Below are 19,677 nucleotides of genomic sequence, written 5' to 3' on the forward strand. Positions count from 1 at the left end.
TGCTTTCCTTAGCCCCTGTGCTTCACCAGCCCCCTGCCATCTCCCCAGCCCCAGTGAGAGGCGAGGCCAGTGCCCAGCAGTGTTTACTCTGTGGCCGCGGTGCTGCAGCCAAGTGTCCTGTTGTAAAGGGGTCGGTCAAGGAAGAGCAGGAGAGGAGTGGGAGGTGCCCCTTCTAGCTCCAGCACTGTAATGTTGTTGGGGCGGCCAGCGTGCAGCACCGAGCCTGGCACAAAGAGGGTCTGCTGGGGCCCACGACTGGTCCAGTACCGGCCCAAGTTGAAGCCATTTATCCACAGCAGTCCCTGGAAGATGATGGAAATGGGGCTGAGCTGTGTCCTGGTCCACTCTTGCCCCTTTCCCAGTTATGCATTGCCTTACCTTGCTCCAACCTGGGAACTTCACAAAGGTGTCCCAGGCAATGCCAGGTGTCTCAAAGGTCCCAGTGTAGAAGGCTGGTCCCACTCGGCCCCCACTGCTTGATTCTGGCAGAGCAGCGTGGGGCCAGCCCTGTTGGACTGTGGTGTCTATGGCCAGGGGATAGATCAGCCACTTGCTGAGAGGCCTGGAGTTCAATGAGAGGTTTCCCAGCAAGCCCTGAGATGGAACAGGAGGGGAAATGAAGCAGCAGTATCTGCCACAGTCAGGACACTTGGCAACCCCAGGGCATGTCCCCCTGGCAGCAGTGAAGGTGGGATGGGATCCCCTCTAAGGAGTGAAGAGCCCTGACACCTCAGGCAGCCTAAGTGGGAGAGGGATGCTAGTCTCTGAGCCCTGTCCTGGCAGGTATGAGATGAACCAGGGAGCAGGACTGGGATTAGCCCCACCAAGGCTGGACTGTCTCAGGTGGCAGTAGAGAGGGGGTGTTTGGTCACATGGGTTGCCAGGCCATCCCCTCTGGAGCCTCAGGGCCCTCTCCCCTTACCTTGAAGTCACTGGTGTTGGCCCCGAAGCTGATCCTGCCCATGTTCTCCACGAGGATGTCCAGGCTGTCTCCTGCCCTGCCTGTTACATGCAGTGTTGTCTGCCCATCCCGCTCCAGTGTTCCCTGGTACTCCTAAAGCCACAAAATCAGTGCTGCTGGCCCATGTTCAGATCCCACCACCTCCAACACTGCCAGCAGGCACGTAGCATCCTGCTGCCAGCCCGCCAGAGCCAGGGCTGCTCTCTGCCCCCAAAGGAGGCAAGTTTGGGCCCAAGAGCCACCCCACAAAGGCTCAGCATGGCTTTTGGCACCCTGGCTGGCCCCAAGACCCTGGGATGGCATAGCCCCACTGCCAACAGGTCCCACAGCCTTCTGGAGCACTGTCCCAGGGACTGGTGTGCTCCCATAGCCTCACCTTCTGCAGCATCACGTAGCCACGGTCACAGATGCTGTGGGGAGGAGCACCCAGCGTGGCTGGGTCTGGGACATCCCAGGGCAGCTGTGTGTGGTACACCACAAAGCCATGGACCTGCAGGACACAGTGCAGTGGCACAGGAAGGGAAATGGAGCTGGCAGTGAGCTCTGCTCCTCTGCCCCAGAGCCAGGGCCAGGCAGACAGGCGTGTCTCCTCAAGTGTCCACCACTACACCCAGCCTCTCACCTGCTTTAGGGCCTCAAAGGTGAGAGGGAACTGGCTCTGGATGGGCCCAGAGGGGCACAGCACATCCAAGACATCCAGGAGGTCAGCATACTGCAAAGAGAGGGATGGGTGCTGGGCAGTCGAGCAGTGCCACGCTGGGGCAGTACGGCCTTCAGGACAGGCACTCACCTTCCGCAGGGCCACCCAGCCATAGGCATACTTGGGGGTGGCAGGTGGCATCGGACCAGCTGGCAGGGGCTGGAACTGAACAGCACAGTGTCAGCTGCCCCGTGGCAAGCAGGGAGCTGTCCCTTGCCCTGCTGGTACACAAGCAGCAGTGCCCAGTACTGTCCCCTTATTCCTGCCAGGTTTTTACCTTGCTGATGACCGTGCGAATGGCAAACAGCTTCTCAGTGGGGTCTCCTGCCTCCGAGAGGGGGGCATCATAGTCATAGCTGGTGGTCACTGGTTTGTACTGGCCCTTGTAGTCAGCACCTGGCCAAGGAAAGGGCTCTGGCACAGCCCAGGGCATGGAAACCAGCCCCAGACTGGCTGCAGTGCAACGTGGGGGGACATGACTCAGAACTGTGAGACCCTGCACAGACATGAAAGGAGTCCCCAGGAGAAGACAAGCTTGGGTTCAGGGGCTGTTGGCTATGTGTCAACCTGCCCCATGGGACAGAACAAGAGCCTGAAGCAGGTTTCTCAGGGATGGCCAAGGAAAGCCCCCCAGCCCTGTAGTGTGCCCCTCCCTCCCTAGAGCAATGCTCTACTCACCACTCCAGTAGGCAAAATTCGTCCCTCCATGGAACATGTACCTATGATACACCCCAGAGAGCCTGGTCAGCAACCCCACAGACCCAGCAGGGCCTCACCAGGGGTCCCTTCCCCCCAGCACCCACGGTCCCTGCTGGCCTGATCCCGGTGGGATGAAGGCAAGAGGTGATGCCCACTCCCCTGGTGGCCGTGCCCTCTGCCAGCTGACTACTTGCATGTTGATGCTGGCTCCCAGCTGCAGCATGTCCTCCAGGCCCCGGGCCACCCACGCCACGCTGGTGCTGGCATGTGCCCCGCCCCAGTAGTCCAGCCAACCTGTGTAGTACTCAGAGTTTACCTGGAAGACAAAGAGACTGTCACCTGCAGCCTGGGCCCAGTACCCCTCCTTGCCTCACTGCCTGACGCCTCTGCCTCCCCAAAGCCGTCGTGGGTCATTCCCCCACAGCATCCGTGCCAAGCTCACCAGGGGGCCCTTTGGTTCCACACGGCGCTGGGCACCAAACGCCTCTGTCACATTGGATCCTGTGGAGGTGCAGAGGGGGAGGTTTGAGCAGGACAGAGAAGGGACCCACATCCTCGCTCTCCTCCTCCTCCTCCCCCGTAGGAATGAATACCTGGCCCAAAGTCGACGGTGGCGTAGAGCCCCTGCAGCGTGCCGCAGCGCAGCTCCTCCGCTCGCGCGCTGTCGGTGGTGAAGAGCAGCACCTCGCTGCCCAGCAGCGCCCGAAAGGAGCCCAGCAGGTGCCGTAGGTATCCATAGTCACAGGCATAGTAGCTCCCATATTCATTTTCCACCTGCGAGCAGGGCAGGGACTGACACACAGTATGCATGGACATATGCATGCATCCCACTGCCCGTGGGATGAGCACCAACCTCCCCCCTTTCCTCTGGACATCATCAGATGTCTTGAAAACCTGCTGGGAGTCCTGAGCATAACCCTCCAGTCCCACCATGAACCCCAGCTCTGTCAGCGTCCCTCAAACCACAGCTGTGGTGATGGCAGGTACCTCAGATTCCCAGCCTTTGGATTTAAATCTAGGTCCAGAAGTTGGGAGGGATTTATCTGAGCTTTGCTGGGTAAGGTCACTGTGTAAGGGACACTGGTGGCTTTTTGGGGCACATACAAAGATGACCCAGAGCAGGGCACGGGGCTGGGCCTCGCAGCACCTCACCTGCACACTGATGATGTTCCCTCCCTGGTGGTACAGGCGTGGCTTGATCTTGGGCAGCAGGACATGGAGCCAGGAGTCCACAGCTGCCAGGTAGGCTGGAGGGACAGAGGCAGGGCAGGGGCTGGCTGCAGCACCCACCCCAGCCCACCTGCAGCCAGCCTGCCAGGAGGAAGACACAGCAGATAGGGCAGGGTCAAGCGAGATGGGGAGATGGGAAAATGGAGATGGAGCACAAATTATGGGGCTCTCAGAGGATAGAGAAGATGATGGGAAAGACCCTAGAGGCAGAGCTGGCAGGTATGTGGAGACAATGTCAGGACTGGCACCAGGCTGTACGGACATGGTGGCCAGAGCCCTGTGCTGATCCTCACCAGGGTTGGAAGTGCGCAGGACGATGTCTGGTTTCCACAGCAGCCAGGCAGGCAAGCCACCCTGGAGAAACACAAACAGCAGAGAGGGAGGCCGAGAAACTGCTCAGCAGCCTGGGCCTGCCCACTGCTGAAATCAGCCAGTGCAATGCTAGTGCTTGGCACCAGCACGGCCTGTGGCCTTTGGGGCAGCAGCCCGGGCACAGCGGGCACGGCACTGGAGTCAGCACGACAGCCAGAAGGGCCAACCCTGCTGTGCCCTTCCCAGACCACCCGTCACCCCTCTGTGCCAGGCTGGGGGCCGGGGCTCACCATCTCCCACTCTGCACAGATGTAGGGCCCTGGCCGCAGGATCACCAGAAGTCCCAGCTCAGCTGTCAGGTCCAGGAAGGCTTCCACATCCCGGTTCCCAGTGAAGTCATAAACTCCTGGCAGTGTCTCGTGGTAGTTCCAGGGGACGTAGCTGGGGTGAGAGGGGAGATCAGCATGCAGGAGCAAAGGACACCCCAGCACAACAGGGAACCATCCCACCAGCTGGTCCCTCTGCTTCTGGGAGTTGGTCTGCAGCCTGAGCTGAGCATGGCAACTAGGGCTGGATTAGAACTAGCCCACACTCATGCTTGTGTCTGGCAGAGGTGACCTGGGGCGGGGGGGGGTGGTCAGACAACATCCTTGTCTCTGTTCCTAGTGATCCCAGAAAGCCCGTGGTGGCTGTGGGCTGTGCACCATCAGGGCTGTCGCCATGGCTTACACCTGCACAGTGCTGAGCCCGCTCATGTACATCTTGAGCAGCCGGTCCCTCCAGGCAGGGCGTGGGACGCGGGCGTAGTGGATGCTGCCCGAGATGTAGCGGAAAGGGGCACCATCCTTGCAGAAGCAGTTGTGTTCGTAATCCAGCTGGAAGGAGCGCGCCGAAGGGGAGGCCTGCAGGAAAAGGGAAGAGCTGGAGGCTTGCAGAACCTCCCCGAGCCCAGCCGCCCCCTCCTGTGCTTCCCGGGAGAGGCACTGACCGGGCTGGCTCTTGGAGGTGCCCTCCCCCGAAGTGGGTGCCAAACTGGCCTGGGAGAGCAGGAGGGAGGAGCTGAGCCTCCCCGCTAATCGAACACCCGGCGGCTGGGCTGCTGGCATTTGTGGGCGCGGTGCTGCTGGGCTGGGTGCTGCGAGGGCAGGGAGGGAGCTGGGAATGCAAGCTGGGACATCGTGGCAGGGCATGGGCTGCTCCAGGAGGGAGCTGTAGCACGACGAGCAGGGAAGGCAGACGGAGCCGGATCGGGGAGGCAGATTCGGGAGGCGTCCCACCCGCTCCTTCACAGCTCAATCCTGCGCGCTTCTCCCAGACTCGCCACCCTTGTTCGCTAACCTGCGTGTGCAGGAGCCCCGCTGCCAGCAGCAAGGCGAGGGCCCGCAGTCCCATCGCCGCCGGGTGCTCGGCAGGCCCGGCATGGGGGACGAGGCTGGACGTGGCCACCACCATCACATGATCCGGGAAGGCTCCCGGCCAGCGCTGCCTTCTCCCGCTCCCGAGTGCAGGCAGCTGGAACAGCTGGGGCGGGACCACGGGAAAGGGTGGGCGGCTCCGAGCCTCCACGGTGGCCAGCCCCGCAAAGCCCACCCCAGCAGGGCGAGCAACGCCGCCCCAGCCGGCTCCGGCCGGCGGGCGCACCGCTGGTGCCCGGTGGGGTGGGGAGTGACAAAGTGAGGGGACGAGGAGCCTCGTAAAAGTGTCACCAGCAGGCAGAAGCCTTCCATTGAACTCGGCCCGCTGGTTCCATCAGAGAGGTGGTGATGGAAAGCTCGGCTGTAGCTCTGGTCGGCGGGCTGCTGCTGCTGGATGAGGGAAAGGAAAACGTGCCCGCGCCGAGGGCTAGAGCTGGTGACAGAGCCAGTGACGGGGGTGTCGGGCAGGACAGGACGAGCCCGCCGCAGGGCGGAGGGACGGCAGGTGGCGGCGGTGGGGGGCGGCGGAGGGACGGCAGGTCGCGGCGGCGGGGGGCGGCGGGGGGCGGTGGCGCCCCGCCCGCTGGGCGAGGCGCGGTGACGCGGCGGTGACGCGCGGCGGCCCCGGGCGATGACGCGGCGGGCGATGGGGCAGACGCTGTGCGTCTGCTCCCGCGGCACCGTCAGCCTGGGGGGAGCGCGCTACCTCCTGCTCCACCGCCTGGCAGAGGGGTACGGGCGGGCTGGGGCGCGGGGGGCTCGGGCGGGGGGTCCCCGGGCTCCGGGAGGGATGCTCGGGCAAGGGGGGTGCTCGGGCCGAGGGCGTGCTCGGGCGTGGGGGGGATGCTTGGGCGTGCTCGTGTATGGCGGATGCTACGCTCGGCTGTTGAGGTGCTCGGGCCTGGGGGTGCTTGTGCAGGAGGAGTGCTTGGGTGTGGGGGGCATGCTCGGGCACGGGGGTGCTTGTGCGTGGGGGATGATTTGGCATTGGGGTGATGCTCGGGCGTGGGGAGATGCTTCGGCCTGGGGGTGGTTGTGCATGAGGACATGCTTGAGCATGGAGTGACACTCAGGCACGGGATGCTCGGACAGGGTGGGGAGATGCTTGAGCTCAGGTCACCTTGGGGCTTGGGGAAGTACTTGGGCTTGGTGAGGGATGATGCTTCAGCATTGGGGGTGCTTGTGCATGATAGATGATTCTCCTGCTGAGTGACAGGGAGGGGTTGGTCATTCTCAGAAGTGGGTGCTTGGAGCCATGGGAGTGGGGATGATTGAGCCAGTGGGGTTTTTCATACAGAGAGGGGATGCTTTGGGTACCTCACAGGTGCCTGCGAGATGGGGAGATGTGCATACCTGGGGAATTCATGCCGCCCTCTGTCCCACTCCTCTGGGTGCTCGTAGATGAGACTGGGCACAGGGCCCCAGCATGGATGTCACAGCCCCCAGCCCACGCTATTCTTGACTCCTTGCAGGGGCTTCAGCTATGTGGACCTGGTGGAGGGGCTGCGGGATGGGCGCTTCTATGCGCTGAAGCGCATCCTGTGCCACGACAAGGAGGACCGCCAGGCTGCCCTGCACGAGGTGGAGATGCATGGCCTCTTCGACCATCCCAACATCCTGCGCCTGGTGGCCCACTGCATGGTGGAGAAGGGCACCAAGCACGAAGCCTGGCTTCTTCTGCCCTATGTGAAGGTGAGGGGGACTTTCCTGGCTGCCCCTCCACCACAGGAGCAGCAGTGGTGACCAGCTGCTTGTGTTTGCCAGGGGGGAACCCTCTGGAGAGAGGTGGAAGCACTGCGAGAGAAAGGCACCTTCATGCCAGAGCAGCGGATCCTCCTCATCCTCCATGGGATCTGCCGTGGGCTGCAGGCCATCCACAGCAAGGGCTATGCACACAGGTGAGGGGTGGCAGCACTGGCTGGGGGGATTGGCAGGGGCCCCAGTGGGCACTCAGTGATGTCCATCCCCACAGGGACCTCAAGCCCACCAATGTGCTGCTGGATGAGGATGACCAGCCTGTGCTGATGGACCTGGGCTCCATGAACAAGGCTCGCATCGAAGTCAACAGCTCTCGGGAGGCCATGGCTGTGCAGGTGAGTGGCCTGGGATGTCGCCCTGTGAGCCTGTCCCTACTCCAGTCCCTTCATCCCCATCCTCTTTGCAGGACTGGGCTGCCCAGCGCTGCACCATCTCGTACCGTGCCCCCGAGCTCTTCACAGTGCCGAGCCAGTGCGTGATAGATGAGCGTACGGATATCTGGGTAAGGACCCAGCCCTCTGGCCTCCCCCATCCCACTGCTACAGCGCTGCACTGACACCACCTCGCTCCAGTCCTTAGGCTGTGTGCTGTACTGCATGATGTTTGGGGAGGGCCCCTATGATGCCATCTTCCAGAAGGGTGACAGCGTGGCTCTGGCAGTTCAGAACCCCCTCACGTTGCCCTCCACAACCAGGTGAGGGGCTGGGGAGGGTGACTCTGTTCCTGGGTGGCCCCCTGTTCTGTGCACCACATGGGTCCTCCCCTCGCTGTCTTTCTTCCAGATATTCAGCTGCCTTGCAACGCCTGCTCTTCTCCATGATGACAGTGAACCCCCAGGAGAGACCCAGCATAAATGAAATCCTCCACCAGCTGGAGGGGCTGCAGCCAGCACCGGCGGGACAGGACACCACACAGATCTGAGCCCATCCCCTTCCAGTGGTGACACGTCCTGAGGCTGAGCCAGGGGAAAAGCAGCTGCCCTGCAGACCTGTTGCAGAGGGGATTGATGCCCTGGGGGAGAGCTGCTGCTCTGTGCCAGAGGTGTGTGGGATTTGGAGTGTTCTGTGCCCTGGATGCTGCTGTCTGGGCCTTGGTCTGTGCTCCTGAGCCGTGGGTATGTGATCTGCTGCTAAACATGGGTCCCTTGCCAGCTGCTGCCTTCCCTGGGGGTGGCAGAAGAGGATGTTGTGGGACCCCTCCTGGGGATGGGAGCCACTGTCCTGCAGCTCTGTGCCCCAGGAAGGTTGCTGCTGCCCGGAGCAGAGCTGCGGGCCAGATCCCGGTGCCGTGCTGGAGGGAGGCAGAGGGAGTGCCCACTCTGCCATTGCTCTTGGCACCCATGTTGCCTTGTGTTTGAAGTAAAGTATGTTCTTGCAGAGCTGCGGCTGTGTCCCTGTCTGCAGGGAGGGGTTCTGCCGGGGCATGGGAAGAGCAGGGCACACTGTCTGGGCTAGGCAGCCAAGCGTTGCTGGAGGCGAAGGGCAGCGGAGGCCAGCCGGGGCAGCATAGCCAGAGCATTAGCAGTAAGCAGGGAAAGTTAATCCCTGGCCCCAGAATGCTCCTATTGGGAGCTAACACAACTACAGCTGGAGCCAGACACTGCTGTTCAGAGCCTCCAGAGCTGGGCACTGCGAGACAGGGATCAGCACAGGCAGGCAGGCAGTGGCACAGGCAGAAATTCTCTGCTGCCCATGAAGAGGGAGGTAGATGCCCAGACTGGGAAGCTGCCAGACCTTGGGAGGCAGGAGCAGCAGCTCTGCTCTGGTGGGGGTATGCAGAGCATGGAGAGAGCACAACCACCCCAGCACTGAGGACACCCCCAGCCCAGGGGGGAGCCTTGGCTGGAGGGGCTCACTGGGGCTCCAGCAGGTGTGCTACCCACGGAGAGGGGGTAAAAAACGAGATGCAGACAAGCAGTTTGACAGGGAGCATTCCCCTCCTTTAATCACACCTCTCACCGCACACAGCAGTACAGCAGCCACGGGGTTCGTGCCATGCTGGGTGCCATGGCAGGGGGCACCCACTGCACCAGAGAGCCGGGCACACTCCTTGCCTTGTATGGGGACCACAGGGGCAGGGCTGCCAGACTGTTCCCGCTGCTTCAACCACTATCTTTCCAGGCAAGCCCACCTACCCTTGGGCTGCACATGAAGAGAAGACCCAAAAGCTGCCATTCTTTTCTTGCTCAGACTAAATCCGCTCTCCTGAGCTCCAGGATACAACACGGGGCCATATATCACATGAGGAAGCGGTACCCACCCCTGGCTGGAGCAACGAGAGGGGTGGGATGTGTGCCATGGCACCAGGGACTAGACCCCAGGGCTCTTACCTGCACAGGTAGCAAGCTGGAGCTGGAGCAGAGCACTGGGAGGAAGCATAGCAGCACCAGTAGCAGGGCTGAAGCACTCACCACACACCTGACCTGGCAAGAAACCAATACAGCTGGGGGGATACTGGGACACACGGAGGCTCTGAAATGGTTTATTGCAAAGGGTTTGCAGGTAACACAGGGAAGGAGCGTGGTCCTTTTTAGGCTGAGGCTTCTTTACTCCTCACCCTCTTCTTCATCCTCATAGGAGTCCAGGCCCACTTCCTCGTAATCCTTCTCCAGAGCGGCCATGTCTTCCCGCGCCTCGGAGAACTCCCCTTCCTCCATGCCCTCGCCCACGTACCAGTGCACGAAGGCACGCTTGGCGTACATCAGGTCAAACTTGTGGTCCAGGCGGGCCCAGGCCTCGGCGATGGCTGTGGTGTTGCTCAGCATGCAGACGGCGCGCTGCACCTTGGCCAGGTCGCCCCCCGGCACCACCGTGGGAGGCTGGTAGTTGATGCCCACCTTGAAGCCCGTGGGGCACCAGTCCACAAACTGGATGCTGCGTTTGGTCTTGATGGTGGCGATGGCGGCGTTGACGTCCTTGGGCACCACGTCCCCACGGTACAGCAGGCAGCAGGCCATGTACTTGCCATGGCGAGGGTCACACTTCACCATCTGGTTAGCCGGCTCGAAGCAGGAGTTGGTGATTTCGGCCACCGACAGCTGCTCATGATAAGCCTTCTCTGCGGAGATCACAGGGGCATAGGTGGCCAGGGGGAAGTGAATGCGAGGGTAGGGTACCAGGTTGGTCTGGAACTCGGTCAGATCCACATTCAGGGCTCCATCAAACCGTAGTGATGCCGTGATGGATGAGACAATCTGACTGATGAGTCTGTTCAAGTTGGTGTAGGTTGGGCGCTCGATGTCCAGGTTCCGGCGGCAGATGTCATAGATGGCCTCGTTGTCCACCATGAAAGCGCAGTCCGAGTGCTCCAGTGTAGTGTGGGTGGTGAGAATGGAGTTGTAGGGCTCTACCACAGCAGTGGAGACTTGTGGTGCTGGGTAGATGGAGAATTCCAGCTTGGACTTCTTGCCATAATCAACAGAGAGTCGTTCCATCAACAGGGAGGTGAATCCAGAGCCGGTCCCACCTCCAAAACTGTGAAACACAAGGAATCCCTGGAGGCCTGTGCACTGGTCAGCCTGTGGAGAGAGATGAGGAGAGATTACTCTGAGATACATTTCTTTGTGACAGTCCAGCTGTCCACAAGTCCCTTCAGGACCTGGTGTATCCGTGCCCTGGTCAGCTGCAGATCCCACCCAGGGTGCAGCATGGCTTGCAGTGTGTTCTGAGCCCCAGCAGGTTGCTGGACCCCAGTCCAGGGAGACACATTCCCTCTCTGCAGTCCCTTACCAGCTTACGGATCCTGTCCAGCACTTGATCAATGATCTCTTTGCCGATGGTGTAGTGCCCACGGGCGTAGTTGTTGGCAGCATCTTCCTTGCCAGTGATCAGCTGCTCGGGGTGGAAGAGCTGCCGGTAGACTCCTCCCCGAACCTCATCTAGGAGAGAAAAGGGGCTGGTTGAGCCCAGGGGAGGCTGCTGGTTTGAGCCGGCCGCCAAGCAGACACGTGGGTGCTAGCAGCCATCCCTCACCTTGGCTCCGCCTGCCCGTGGCGTGGCCAAGGACCCACGCGTCAGCAGAGCCAACACCAGCATCAGGTTTCCCTGGCATGAGGAGGTGGCTGCCACCTCCCTGCGCAGCTCAGCTTCTCCCACCCTTCAGGAGCTGCCTGCCCACAGCGCAGCAGGAGCTGCCGTGCCGGTTGGGCTGGTTTCTCTCTGTGCACATGTGGCACAAGCACTGCTGACTCTAGGACACTTCAAGAACAAAAGCAGGTGCTCATGTTTGTGGCTTCTCCTGGAGAAAAAAAAAGGGCCCTCGGGGTCGAACCCAGTGCAGGATATTCAGAAGACCATGAGCACCAGCTGCCTGCTACCCACCCCTGGGGGCACCTCAGGCTGTGTGAACTCCAAGGAGCGTCCTGCCGTGGGTTGTTTCCCAAAGTAATGACCCCTATCAGAGCCCAGTTAGGGTGCACTCACCAATCACAGTGGGCTCCAGGTCCACGAAGATGGCCCGTGGGACGTGCTTGCCAGCCCCAGTCTCACAGAAGAAGGTGGTGAAGGAGTCATCCCCTCCGCCAATGGTTTTGTCGCTGGGCATCTGCCCGTCGGGCTGGATGCCGTGCTCCAGGCAGTACAGCTCCCAGCAGGTGTTGCCCATCTGCACGCCGGCCTGGCCGACGTGGACGGAGATGCACTCGCGCTGGGGAGGGGGAGGCAGGGTCAGATCCTGGCAGGGCTCTGTCCTGCCTGCTCCAGGGAGGGCTCTAGCTGGGGCCAGTGCCACACAGTCACCCACACTGGACCTGCTCTGGTCAGTGGTCCCAGAGAGGACATTTTCCTTTGGGTGACTCCTGCATCACCCTGAGGGACTCCCCACAGTTGGTGTTGCCCTCAGCCATGCGCAGGCACCATGCTGGATCAAGAGCCAGCTTTGGCATCCTTGAGGGCCCTGCCCTCACGTGGGGCCACCAGCTCAGTGGACTCTGGCTGGGCCTGTCCTCCAGCAGTAAGGGGAGCAGAGCCTGGCCCAGCTACTCTGCCAGAGCCCCTGGCAGCCTCAGCGCCTCCCCTGTGAAACGGCAGTCCAGTGAGGAGCTGAGCTGACAGGTACACGCATTTAACCCGTGAGGGGCAATCAGCATGGGCAAACCCCTCTGCTGGCTGCTCCAGAGCCAGATAAGCAGTATCGTGGGGTCAGTGGCCTTGGGGACACAAGGATGGTAGGTGGCAGCCAGGTAAGGGGCTGGCAATGAAGACCAGCAGTTTCTGAGGCAACACAGATTCCCTGTGCTACACAGTCCCAACCCTGTGCTGCAAAACCCGTGTTGGCAGAAGTGCGGAGGAGCAGGCTGAGAGCTGAAGATGTGCCTCATGCTCTCCATTCAGGAGGTGCAGGCCTATTCTGCTACTCCAGCATCCCTCCTCTGCTCTCCCTGGCACCGTGCCTCTGCTAGTCCTAGCATCCCTGTTTCACTGCTCCCGGCATCCCTGCCTCCCTGAGCAGGACACCCCAATTCAGCCTCGAGGTCCTGGAGCAATTCACTCCTGCATTCCCCGACTGCACAGTGCCTTTAGCCGCGATGGGATCCGTGCCCCTGTCCATATCCCGGGTAGGACAAGGGCTCCTTCTTCCCGCGGGAGGGCCAAGGGCAGCCCCAGCCATAGAGAGGGAGGGCGGCTGGGGGCAGGTTCCCCGGCAGGCCCCGGTCAGCGCTGCGGCGGGCAGAGCGCCGCGCTGCGCCTTCTGGCACGGCCCCGGCCCACTGTGAGCCGCTAAATATAGCCAGCTCCGGCCCCGGGCGAGGGCAGCGGCCACTGCCCGCTTCGGAGAGCGTCCCCATCCCGCTCCGCCAGACGCCCGCGGGACGGGACTGAAGGGACGGGACCCCCGCACCCGCTCCCCGCCGCCAGCCCCGCCGGGGCGAGCGCTGCCGCGGGGAGAGCCCCGCCGAACGCCCCGCTCCGGGCCCCGGTGCCCGGCGGGCGCCTCCGCCCTCGGCAGCTGTCCCCGTCCATCCGCGGCCACCGCTCGCCAGCGGAGAGGTCACCCCCTCTATCCCCGGGGCCCCCCCGCGCTGTGCCGGCGGTGGCGGTGCCGGGGAGGGGGGCAGGCGCCCCGGTGCCGGTGGCGGCGGGGCGGGGGGCACGGGGCGAGGGGGGCGCGGCTGCTCCCGGGCAGGGGCCGCCAGCGCTGCCCAAGGTCACGGCGGGGAAGGAGGGGGCGCGTCGCGGCGGCTCCAGCGGGCACGGTGCTGCGGGGGGACTGCCGGGGGGCTGCCGGGCGCCCTCCCCGCCGCCGTGCCCGCCTCCCGGGCCGCACTCACCATGTTGCGGCGGGCGGTGCGGGCTGTCCCGGCGGCTCTGTGCAGCGGGGCTCGGCGCGGAGCTGCGGCTGCTGCAATCCCCGCCGCAGCGCTCTCTTATAGGTGGGAGGGGCTCGGTGCCGCCACGCCCCGTTATTTGGGTACACTTGCATGCGGGGACGGAGTACCCCCTTCGGGGGCCGCGGGAGCCTGGCGGGGTCCTCCCGGCTGCGGAGGAACCCCGAGGTGCGGGGCCCGAAGCTGCTCCCCCTTCCCTGCCGGGAGCAAGGCGGGGGCATCGGTCCAGGCTGTCGGCAGGAGGCCTGGGGACCAGCACTCAGGGGTGACGGGCAGAGCTGAACTACCAGCACTGGAGGCAGAGCAGGTAAAACAGTCCCTAACCTGTCCTGCTACCAGCTCCCCTAGAGATGTGGGGAGACCCCGAGTCCACCTGGGCTTCCAGAACAGGAGAAAGGAGGGGAAACACGGTAGAGACACGAATCAGATTCAGGAGCCCACTTTGTCCCCCAAACCTCCCTTTGCCATCGATGTTCTGGGAGGCTCCAGCCAAGGTTTGCCCTTCTCTCCTGGTGGGGACAGACAGGCAGTGCTGCATAACCCTGCGAGGCTGCAGATCTGCATGACAAATCTGGGCTGCCAAAAAAGGGTCATTGCAGCCTGCTTGCTGTTAATAACTTGTGACTACATTCAGAGCAGCAGCTCTGTTTGAGCCCTGGCCAGTGCAGCCACCCCTGCCAAGGCTAGGGCTGATCCTGCTACTGAGGATGCCTGGACCATCAGCCTTGAATGCTGCCTGAGCAGGGAGAGGCTCTGTCTTTGATGCCGGGACCGTGGGTCACACAGCTACCCCTCCCTGGCCATGGGGATGAATGGGCCTCTGCCGCTCAGCAGGAGCCAGGAGACACTACTGGATCCCTTGTCCAGGACAGAGGTGCAAGATAACTTCTAGAAAAAGCTATAGGACACAATTCCAATTCCTACATCCTTCTGGTGGCAGTCATGTCTGTGAAGACACAGGGAGATGTCAGCAATGAAACTACTCTGAAGGAGCAGGTTCCCTCCTTTCCCCACAATCAGACAAGACATAAGGAGTGGATCACAGCAGCACCCGATGTGAGGGGCAGTGACTCCTGTCCTGGCATAGCAGCGGCAGGCACCACTCAGTCTGAGCCTGGCACTCCAGTCACAGGCAAGCAGAGCAGTGCCAGCAGCCCTGCGCAGAGGGATGAGTGCCTGGCTGCGCTCCAGCGGCCAGGGCTGGCCCCCACTCTCCCCTCCAGCTGACACGGGTGCATGCTGGGAGGAGGAGGGCAGGGGAGGACAGCCCCCCCCGGGTCAATATAGCTGGAGCATTAGTGGTAAGCAGGGAAAATTAATCTCTGGAAACAGCACACTGGATAATGGGTAACAGGAATCTCCAGTTTGCAGCTGGAGCCAGGAGCTGATGCTGGGACTCCTTACCACCAGGCAGGGCAGTGAGAGGACTCAGAATGGGGACAATGCAGAAGATGATCTGGGCCAGGTAGAGTGGGGCCACATGCCCCAGGGGGAAGGCAGAGCACTGGCAGAGCAGGGCAGGCTGAGGGCAGAGGTACTCCCAGACAGAGGACCCCATGCCTAAGTTTGGTACTTCTCCTATCACATCAGCAGCACTCCTGCAGAACCCTTTGGAGGAGATGCTGCATTACCTTCCTAGAGCCTGCCATGTGTCCTGGACATATCACTCTGCTATGAAGCTCTTACCTAAGGTGGGAGCTGCGGCCCGAGAAGAGCTGGGAGGAAGCATAGCAGCACCAGTAGCAGGGCTGAAGCATTCACCACACACCTGACCTGGCAAGAAACCGATACAGCTGGGGGGATACTGGGACACACGGAGGCTCTGAAATGGTTTATTGCAAAGGGTTTCTGCAGATAACCTGGGTAGGAAGCATGGTCCTTTTTAGGCCTGTAGCTTCTCTACTCCTCACCCTCATCTTCGTCCTCATAGGAGTCCAGGCCCACTTCCTCGTAATCCTTCTCCAGAGCGGCCATGTCTTCCCGCGCCTCGGAGAACTCCCCTTCCTCCATGCCCTCGCCCACGTACCAGTGCACGAAGGCGCGCTTGGCGTACATCAGGTCAAACTTGTGGTCCAGGCGAGCCCAGGCCTCGGCGATGGCCGTGGTGTTGCTCAGCATGCAGACGGCGCGCTGCACCTTGGCCAGGTCGCCCCCCGGCACCACCGTGGGAGGCTGGTAGTTGATGCCCACCTTGAAGCCCGTGGGGCACCAGTCCACAAACTGGATGCTGCGTTTGGTCTTGATGGTGGCGATGGCGGCGTTGACGTCCTTGGGCACCACGTCCCCACGGTACAGCAGGCAGCAGGCCATGTACTTGCCATGGCGAGGGTCACACTTCACCATCTGGTTAGCCGGCTCAAAGCAGGAGTTGGTGATTTCGGCCACCGACAGCTGCTCATGATAAGCTCTCTCAGCAGAAACCACAGGGGCATAGGTGGCCAGGGGGAAGTGAATGCGAGGGTAGGGTACCAGGTTGGTCTGGAACTCGGTCAGATCCACATTCAGGGCTCCATCAAACCGGAGTGATGCCGTGATGGATGAAACAACCTGGCTGATGAGTCTGTTCAAGTTGGTGTAGGTTGGGCGCTCGATGTCCAGGTTCCGGCGGCAGATGTCATAGATGGCCTCGTTGTCCACCATGAAAGCGCAGTCCGAGTGCTCCAATGTACTGTGGGTGGTGAGAATGGAGTTGTAGGGCTCTACCACAGCAGTGGAGACTTGTGGTGCTGGGTAGATGGAGAATTCCAGCTTGGACTTCTTGCCATAATCAACAGAGAGTCGTTCCATCAACAGGGAGGTGAATCCAGAGCCGGTCCCACCTCCAAAACTACGAAACACAAGGAATCCCTGGAGGCCTGTGCACTGGTCAGCCTGTGGAGAGAGACAAGTAAGTTTCCCTCAAGCACTGACTTGGCTGGAGGGAAGTTTCAGACTTTTGTTTGTGTAGCTGCAGATTCCTCCCAAGGTGCAGCAGAGCTCATACCACGCTCCCACCCCCTGAATGATGCTGGACCCCAGGCCAGGGAGACACATTCCCTCTCTGCAGTCCCTTACCAGCTTACGGATCCTGTCCAGCACTTGATCAATGATCTCTTTGCCGATGGTGTAGTGCCCACGGGCGTAGTTGTTGGCAGCATCCTCCTTGCCAGTGATCATCTGTTCCGGGTGGAAGAGCTGCCGGTAGACTCCTCCCCGAATCTCATCTAAGAGAGAGTGGCAAAATAGATTTGCTAACTGGATCTGGGGAAAGGTTGCAGAAGCACTCTAGGGAGTGTCCTGCCGTGGGTTGTTGCCCAAAATAATGACCCCTATCAGAGCCCAGTTAGGGTGCACTCACCAATCACAGTGGGCTCCAGGTCCACGAAGATGGCCCGTGGGACGTGCTTGCCAGCCCCAGTCTCACAGAAGAAGGTGGTGAAGGAGTCATCCCCTCCACCAATGGTTTTGTCGCTGGGCATCTGCCCGTCGGGCTGGATGCCGTGCTCCAGGCAGTACAGCTCCCAGCAGGTGTTGCCCATCTGCACGCCGGCCTGGCCGACGTGGACGGAGATGCACTCGCGCTGGGGAGGGGGAGGCAGGGTCAGATCCCAGCAGAGACCAGAAATGCAATCACTGCAGGGAGTGCACAGCCCTGGAAGGGCAGCTCTGGCATTCGCCAGCTTGGGCAAGCCACAATGCCCTTATGCCTGGGTGCCCTGTGTCCATTTCAGTTTTCTGCTTTCTCCCAAATCTAGTGGTCTGCTTCTCATCACTGCACTGACCACCTCAGGGGCCCAATGAGATGGAGACCCTTCTGCAGCAGCCCAGGATATCAGGCTGCACATCCCCTGGACTGGCCTCACCCACAGCCCTGGATAGCATCCAGTGAGCATCTTCTCCATTGCCCAAACATCCATATGGCTTAAGGGCTGAGGCCTAGCAGCATCTGGCACAGCCCCTGCTGCAATTCCAACAACAGAGCTGTAGGCTGAGGTGGGCAGAGCACCACCAGGAAACTGGGAGCTGAGGGCACTGAGGATGGGTGCAAGAGGGGTGAATTTACAAACATGAATGGTTGCCATGCTCTGAGGCTCACCTTCCCTAAATTAGCTCTAGAGGAGGAGGAAGCGTTAGCTGCACTTTTTAAGTCAACAGAAAGGCTGAGGTGAGAGGGTCTCCTAGCTCACAGCTTCAGGGGTAGTCTCAGGTTCCCCAGGAGAAGTCAGGTGAAGGTGAGCTCTACAACCTCACCCCCTTCAGATGAGGCACCCCAGAGCCTGCAGTTCTTTTGGTAAGAATGAAAGTATTCAGTGCCTTAGACCTGCTGTTGCCAAGGATTTGGATGTGTCATCAGGCACAACTGAGTCAGAGGAGCATCCAAATCAAGCCGGATTTCCAGAGCCATGGTGCCCCACTATGAGTCAGCTGGCAGGAAGCTGGTAGAACCAGCCATTTTGCACTCAGGAGCAGGGCAGTGACTGCTGTCCCACAAAGTTGCACAGGATGCAGCCTGTCCTGGCTCTCTGCATCTAAAGTGCTTTCAGTGCTGCCTTTCAGAGCCAGCAGTGACAGTGAGGGATGGCGAAAAAATAAGCCCTTGATAGCCATCGGTGAGAGGCAGAAGCCCATGTCCTCACCTTTCCAAAAGCTGAGGTGCAAGAAAAGCAAAGCAATACCCCACCTATCCCTCCCAGCAGGTCCATAAACGTTGCGTAACACAAGGAGCCAAGGGTAAGACCTGAGGACTTAAGACCTGAGGTAAGTCCTCCAAGATCCGCTGCAGAAGGGCATAGAAAACATTTGGCACAGATGGAAGCACCTCAAGGAAGAGGAGATGAGAGAGGAGTCCTCCCTGGCATAGGACCTTGTGAATCAGAGTGGGGGGAGCAGGGTATGCTGCTCACCGCACTTCACCCCAACAACAAGCAGCAGCCAGGACCGGCTCTGTGGGACCCAGCGCTGACAACAGGCTGGGCAGAGCGCAGCAGCGCCAGGACGCAGCAGCGCTGGTCACCAGCCAGTAGACTCTGCCGTCTTCACGGCAAAGTCTGGCACAGGAAGGGATGGGAGCATGGCTCCGCGGGACAGCAGGCAGGGTGCCCGGGAAACCTTGGGGCTGGGATGCTCTCCAGGGCAGCTGGACAGCTCATGAGCCAGAGATCGCCGCAGGAGCACGGCGGCAGGGCAGCCTGGAAGCCCACCCACAGTGATGCCCACCCTTGGAGTAGGGCAGTGGGTGAAGGAAGCCACAGCTTACAGCCGGAGCTCTGCTGTGGGCCGGCAGCGTGGGGGGCTGGCAGACAGGGCGAACTCCCCGCAGCCGGGGATGGCACCGCGGGACACGGGCAGGAACCGACACTATGAAAAGTGGGAGAGGGATGAGACGTGGCGTGTCCGCCCGAGCACCGTATCCGCAGCCGGGGGACTCGCTGGTGGCCTCCTTGCCACGGGTACAAGGGGCTGCTTAAAGAAGGGGGGCTGCTGAGAGCCGGGGAGGGAGCAGCTCAGGAGGCTGAAGCCAGGCAAAGGCAGGGCGAGCACGGCCGGCACTCCCGTCGCCAGCTGCCCGCATTTCTGGGCTCCCGGCAGAGCCCTCCCGGGAAGCCGCGGAGAGCCCGGCCCGCTCCGGGGTGCACTCGCGGGACCGGAGGGAGGGAGCAGCCGGGGCTGGCACTCACCATGATGCCGCCGCTGCTGCTCGACCTGCCTGTCCCCGGACTGCCGCAGCTCCGCGCTCCGGGACGGCCGCGCCGCCACCGCCTTATAGCGGGGGCGGCACCGGCGCTCCGGGGCGGGCCGCCCCGCCCGAGACGGCCCCAAGCGCTTCCAGAGATTTGCGTCCATTGAACATATTTGCATAGATTTGCATAGATGGGGCTGTGCTACCTGGCGGGGTGCGCTGGTGGGGCATTCGGGGAGCAGCATCCCCTGAATGGGGCACGGGAGACCCGGGGGTCCCCCCGAGAAAAGGGGGCATAAGTGTTGTTCCTGCTGTGCTTGCCAATCTTGGCAGAGGGGTTCTGCTGAAGAACAGAGATGGCACCTTCCAGCTTGGTGTCCTGCTGGTGAAAGGCACCGTCCAAGCACTAACCAGGAGAGACTTCAGGGGCTGAAGCAGGAAAGCCAGCAAAGAGCTCGGCCCAGGTCTTCCCTCCTGATGGGCTTAGGTGCTGATGTGATCCTTGAGCAAGCAGTGAGCCAGGTCTCTGGCAGCCACCCAAGCTTCTTGAAAAACACCTGGGAGAATTTCTGGAGGAACCATTGGTGGAGGAAACCCTCCAGACACAAGCCCAAACTT

At 61.4% G+C, this 19,677-nt stretch overlaps 4 protein-coding genes across 6 annotated transcripts; 1 reads left to right on the forward strand and 3 right to left on the reverse strand.

Moving 5' to 3' along the window:
- Positions 1-67: 67 nt before the first annotated feature.
- Positions 68-5,659, reverse strand: GLB1L (galactosidase beta 1 like). 2 transcript variants are annotated; one of them, XM_038143179.1, is made up of 17 exons: positions 5,241-5,659; positions 4,891-4,939; positions 4,632-4,804; positions 4,193-4,343; positions 3,884-3,944; positions 3,513-3,607; positions 2,954-3,134; positions 2,803-2,861; positions 2,555-2,676; positions 2,340-2,380; positions 1,939-2,057; positions 1,752-1,826; positions 1,584-1,673; positions 1,338-1,451; positions 923-1,054; positions 379-594; positions 68-302 (listed from the first exon to the last, which is right to left on the reverse strand). In XM_038143179.1, the coding sequence occupies exons 1-17, from the start codon at positions 5,321-5,323 to the stop codon at positions 84-86; spliced, it is 1,980 nt and encodes a 659-aa protein (XP_037999107.1). In that variant the 5' UTR covers positions 5,324-5,659; the 3' UTR covers positions 68-83. The 2 variants fall into 2 exon arrangements, with proteins under 2 accessions (XP_037999107.1, XP_037999109.1); XM_038143181.1 differs by lacking the exon at positions 4,891-4,939.
- A 28-nt stretch (positions 5,660-5,687) lies between these two features.
- STK16 (serine/threonine kinase 16) lies at positions 5,688-8,453 on the forward strand. Of its 2 annotated transcripts, none has more exons than XM_038143208.1 (7): positions 5,688-5,818; positions 6,790-7,009; positions 7,082-7,215; positions 7,290-7,410; positions 7,482-7,577; positions 7,648-7,769; positions 7,858-8,453. In XM_038143208.1, the coding sequence occupies exons 1-7, from the start codon at positions 5,712-5,714 to the stop codon at positions 7,994-7,996; spliced, it is 939 nt and encodes a 312-aa protein (XP_037999136.1). In that variant the 5' UTR covers positions 5,688-5,711; the 3' UTR covers positions 7,997-8,453. The 2 variants fall into 2 exon arrangements, with proteins under 2 accessions (XP_037999136.1, XP_037999137.1); XM_038143209.1 differs by lacking the exon at positions 5,688-5,818 and adding an exon at positions 5,911-6,049.
- Positions 8,454-8,992: 539 nt separating this feature from the next.
- LOC119703368 (tubulin alpha-5 chain) lies at positions 8,993-13,468 on the reverse strand. Its single transcript, XM_038143191.1, has 4 exons — positions 13,344-13,468; positions 11,497-11,719; positions 10,804-10,952; positions 8,993-10,592 (listed from the first exon to the last, which is right to left on the reverse strand). The coding sequence occupies exons 1-4, from the start codon at positions 13,344-13,346 to the stop codon at positions 9,621-9,623; spliced, it is 1,347 nt and encodes a 448-aa protein (XP_037999119.1). The 5' UTR covers positions 13,347-13,468; the 3' UTR covers positions 8,993-9,620.
- Positions 8,993-19,168, reverse strand: LOC119703369 (tubulin alpha-4A chain-like). The gene is made up of 5 exons (XM_038143192.1): positions 19,058-19,168; positions 16,738-16,960; positions 16,455-16,603; positions 15,174-16,271; positions 8,993-9,497 (listed from the first exon to the last, which is right to left on the reverse strand). The coding sequence occupies exons 1-4, from the start codon at positions 19,058-19,060 to the stop codon at positions 15,300-15,302; spliced, it is 1,347 nt and encodes a 448-aa protein (XP_037999120.1). The 5' UTR covers positions 19,061-19,168; the 3' UTR covers positions 8,993-9,497; positions 15,174-15,299.
- Positions 19,169-19,677: the final 509 nt, after the last annotated feature.

Source organism: Motacilla alba, chromosome 7 (genome assembly GCF_015832195.1).
Source record: "Motacilla alba alba isolate MOTALB_02 chromosome 7, Motacilla_alba_V1.0_pri, whole genome shotgun sequence".
In the NCBI taxonomy this organism is placed as follows: domain Eukaryota; kingdom Metazoa; phylum Chordata; class Aves; order Passeriformes; family Motacillidae; genus Motacilla; species Motacilla alba.

Coding starts and splice junctions, on each gene's coding strand:
- GLB1L (XM_038143179.1), bottom strand. CDS start 5,323: ATGCCGGGCCTGCCGAGCACCCGGCGGCGATGGGACTGCGGGCCCTCG. Junction 2,862..2,953: donor CACCGTCGACTTTGGGCCAG/GTATTCATTCCT, acceptor GCACCTCCACAG/GATCCAATGTGACAGAGGCG. Junction 1,452..1,583: donor CCTTTGAGGCCCTAAAGCAG/GTGAGAGGCTGG, acceptor TGTGTCCTGCAG/GTCCATGGCTTTGTGGTGTA.
- STK16 (XM_038143208.1), top strand. CDS start 5,712: ATGAGGGAAAGGAAAACGTGCCCGCGCCGAGGGCTAGAGCTGGTGACA. Junction 7,216..7,289: donor AGCAAGGGCTATGCACACAG/GTGAGGGGTGGC, acceptor CCATCCCCACAG/GGACCTCAAGCCCACCAATG. Junction 7,578..7,647: donor ATGAGCGTACGGATATCTGG/GTAAGGACCCAG, acceptor ACCTCGCTCCAG/TCCTTAGGCTGTGTGCTGTA.
- LOC119703368 (XM_038143191.1), bottom strand. Junction 10,953..11,496: donor CCTGGAGCCCACTGTGATTG/GTGAGTGCACCC, acceptor TTTCTCTCCTAG/ATGAGGTTCGGGGAGGAGTC. Junction 10,593..10,803: donor TGGACAGGATCCGTAAGCTG/GTAAGGGACTGC, acceptor CTCTCTCCACAG/GCTGACCAGTGCACAGGCCT.
- LOC119703369 (XM_038143192.1), bottom strand. Junction 16,604..16,737: donor CCTGGAGCCCACTGTGATTG/GTGAGTGCACCC, acceptor ACTCTCTCTTAG/ATGAGATTCGGGGAGGAGTC. Junction 16,272..16,454: donor TGGACAGGATCCGTAAGCTG/GTAAGGGACTGC, acceptor CTCTCTCCACAG/GCTGACCAGTGCACAGGCCT.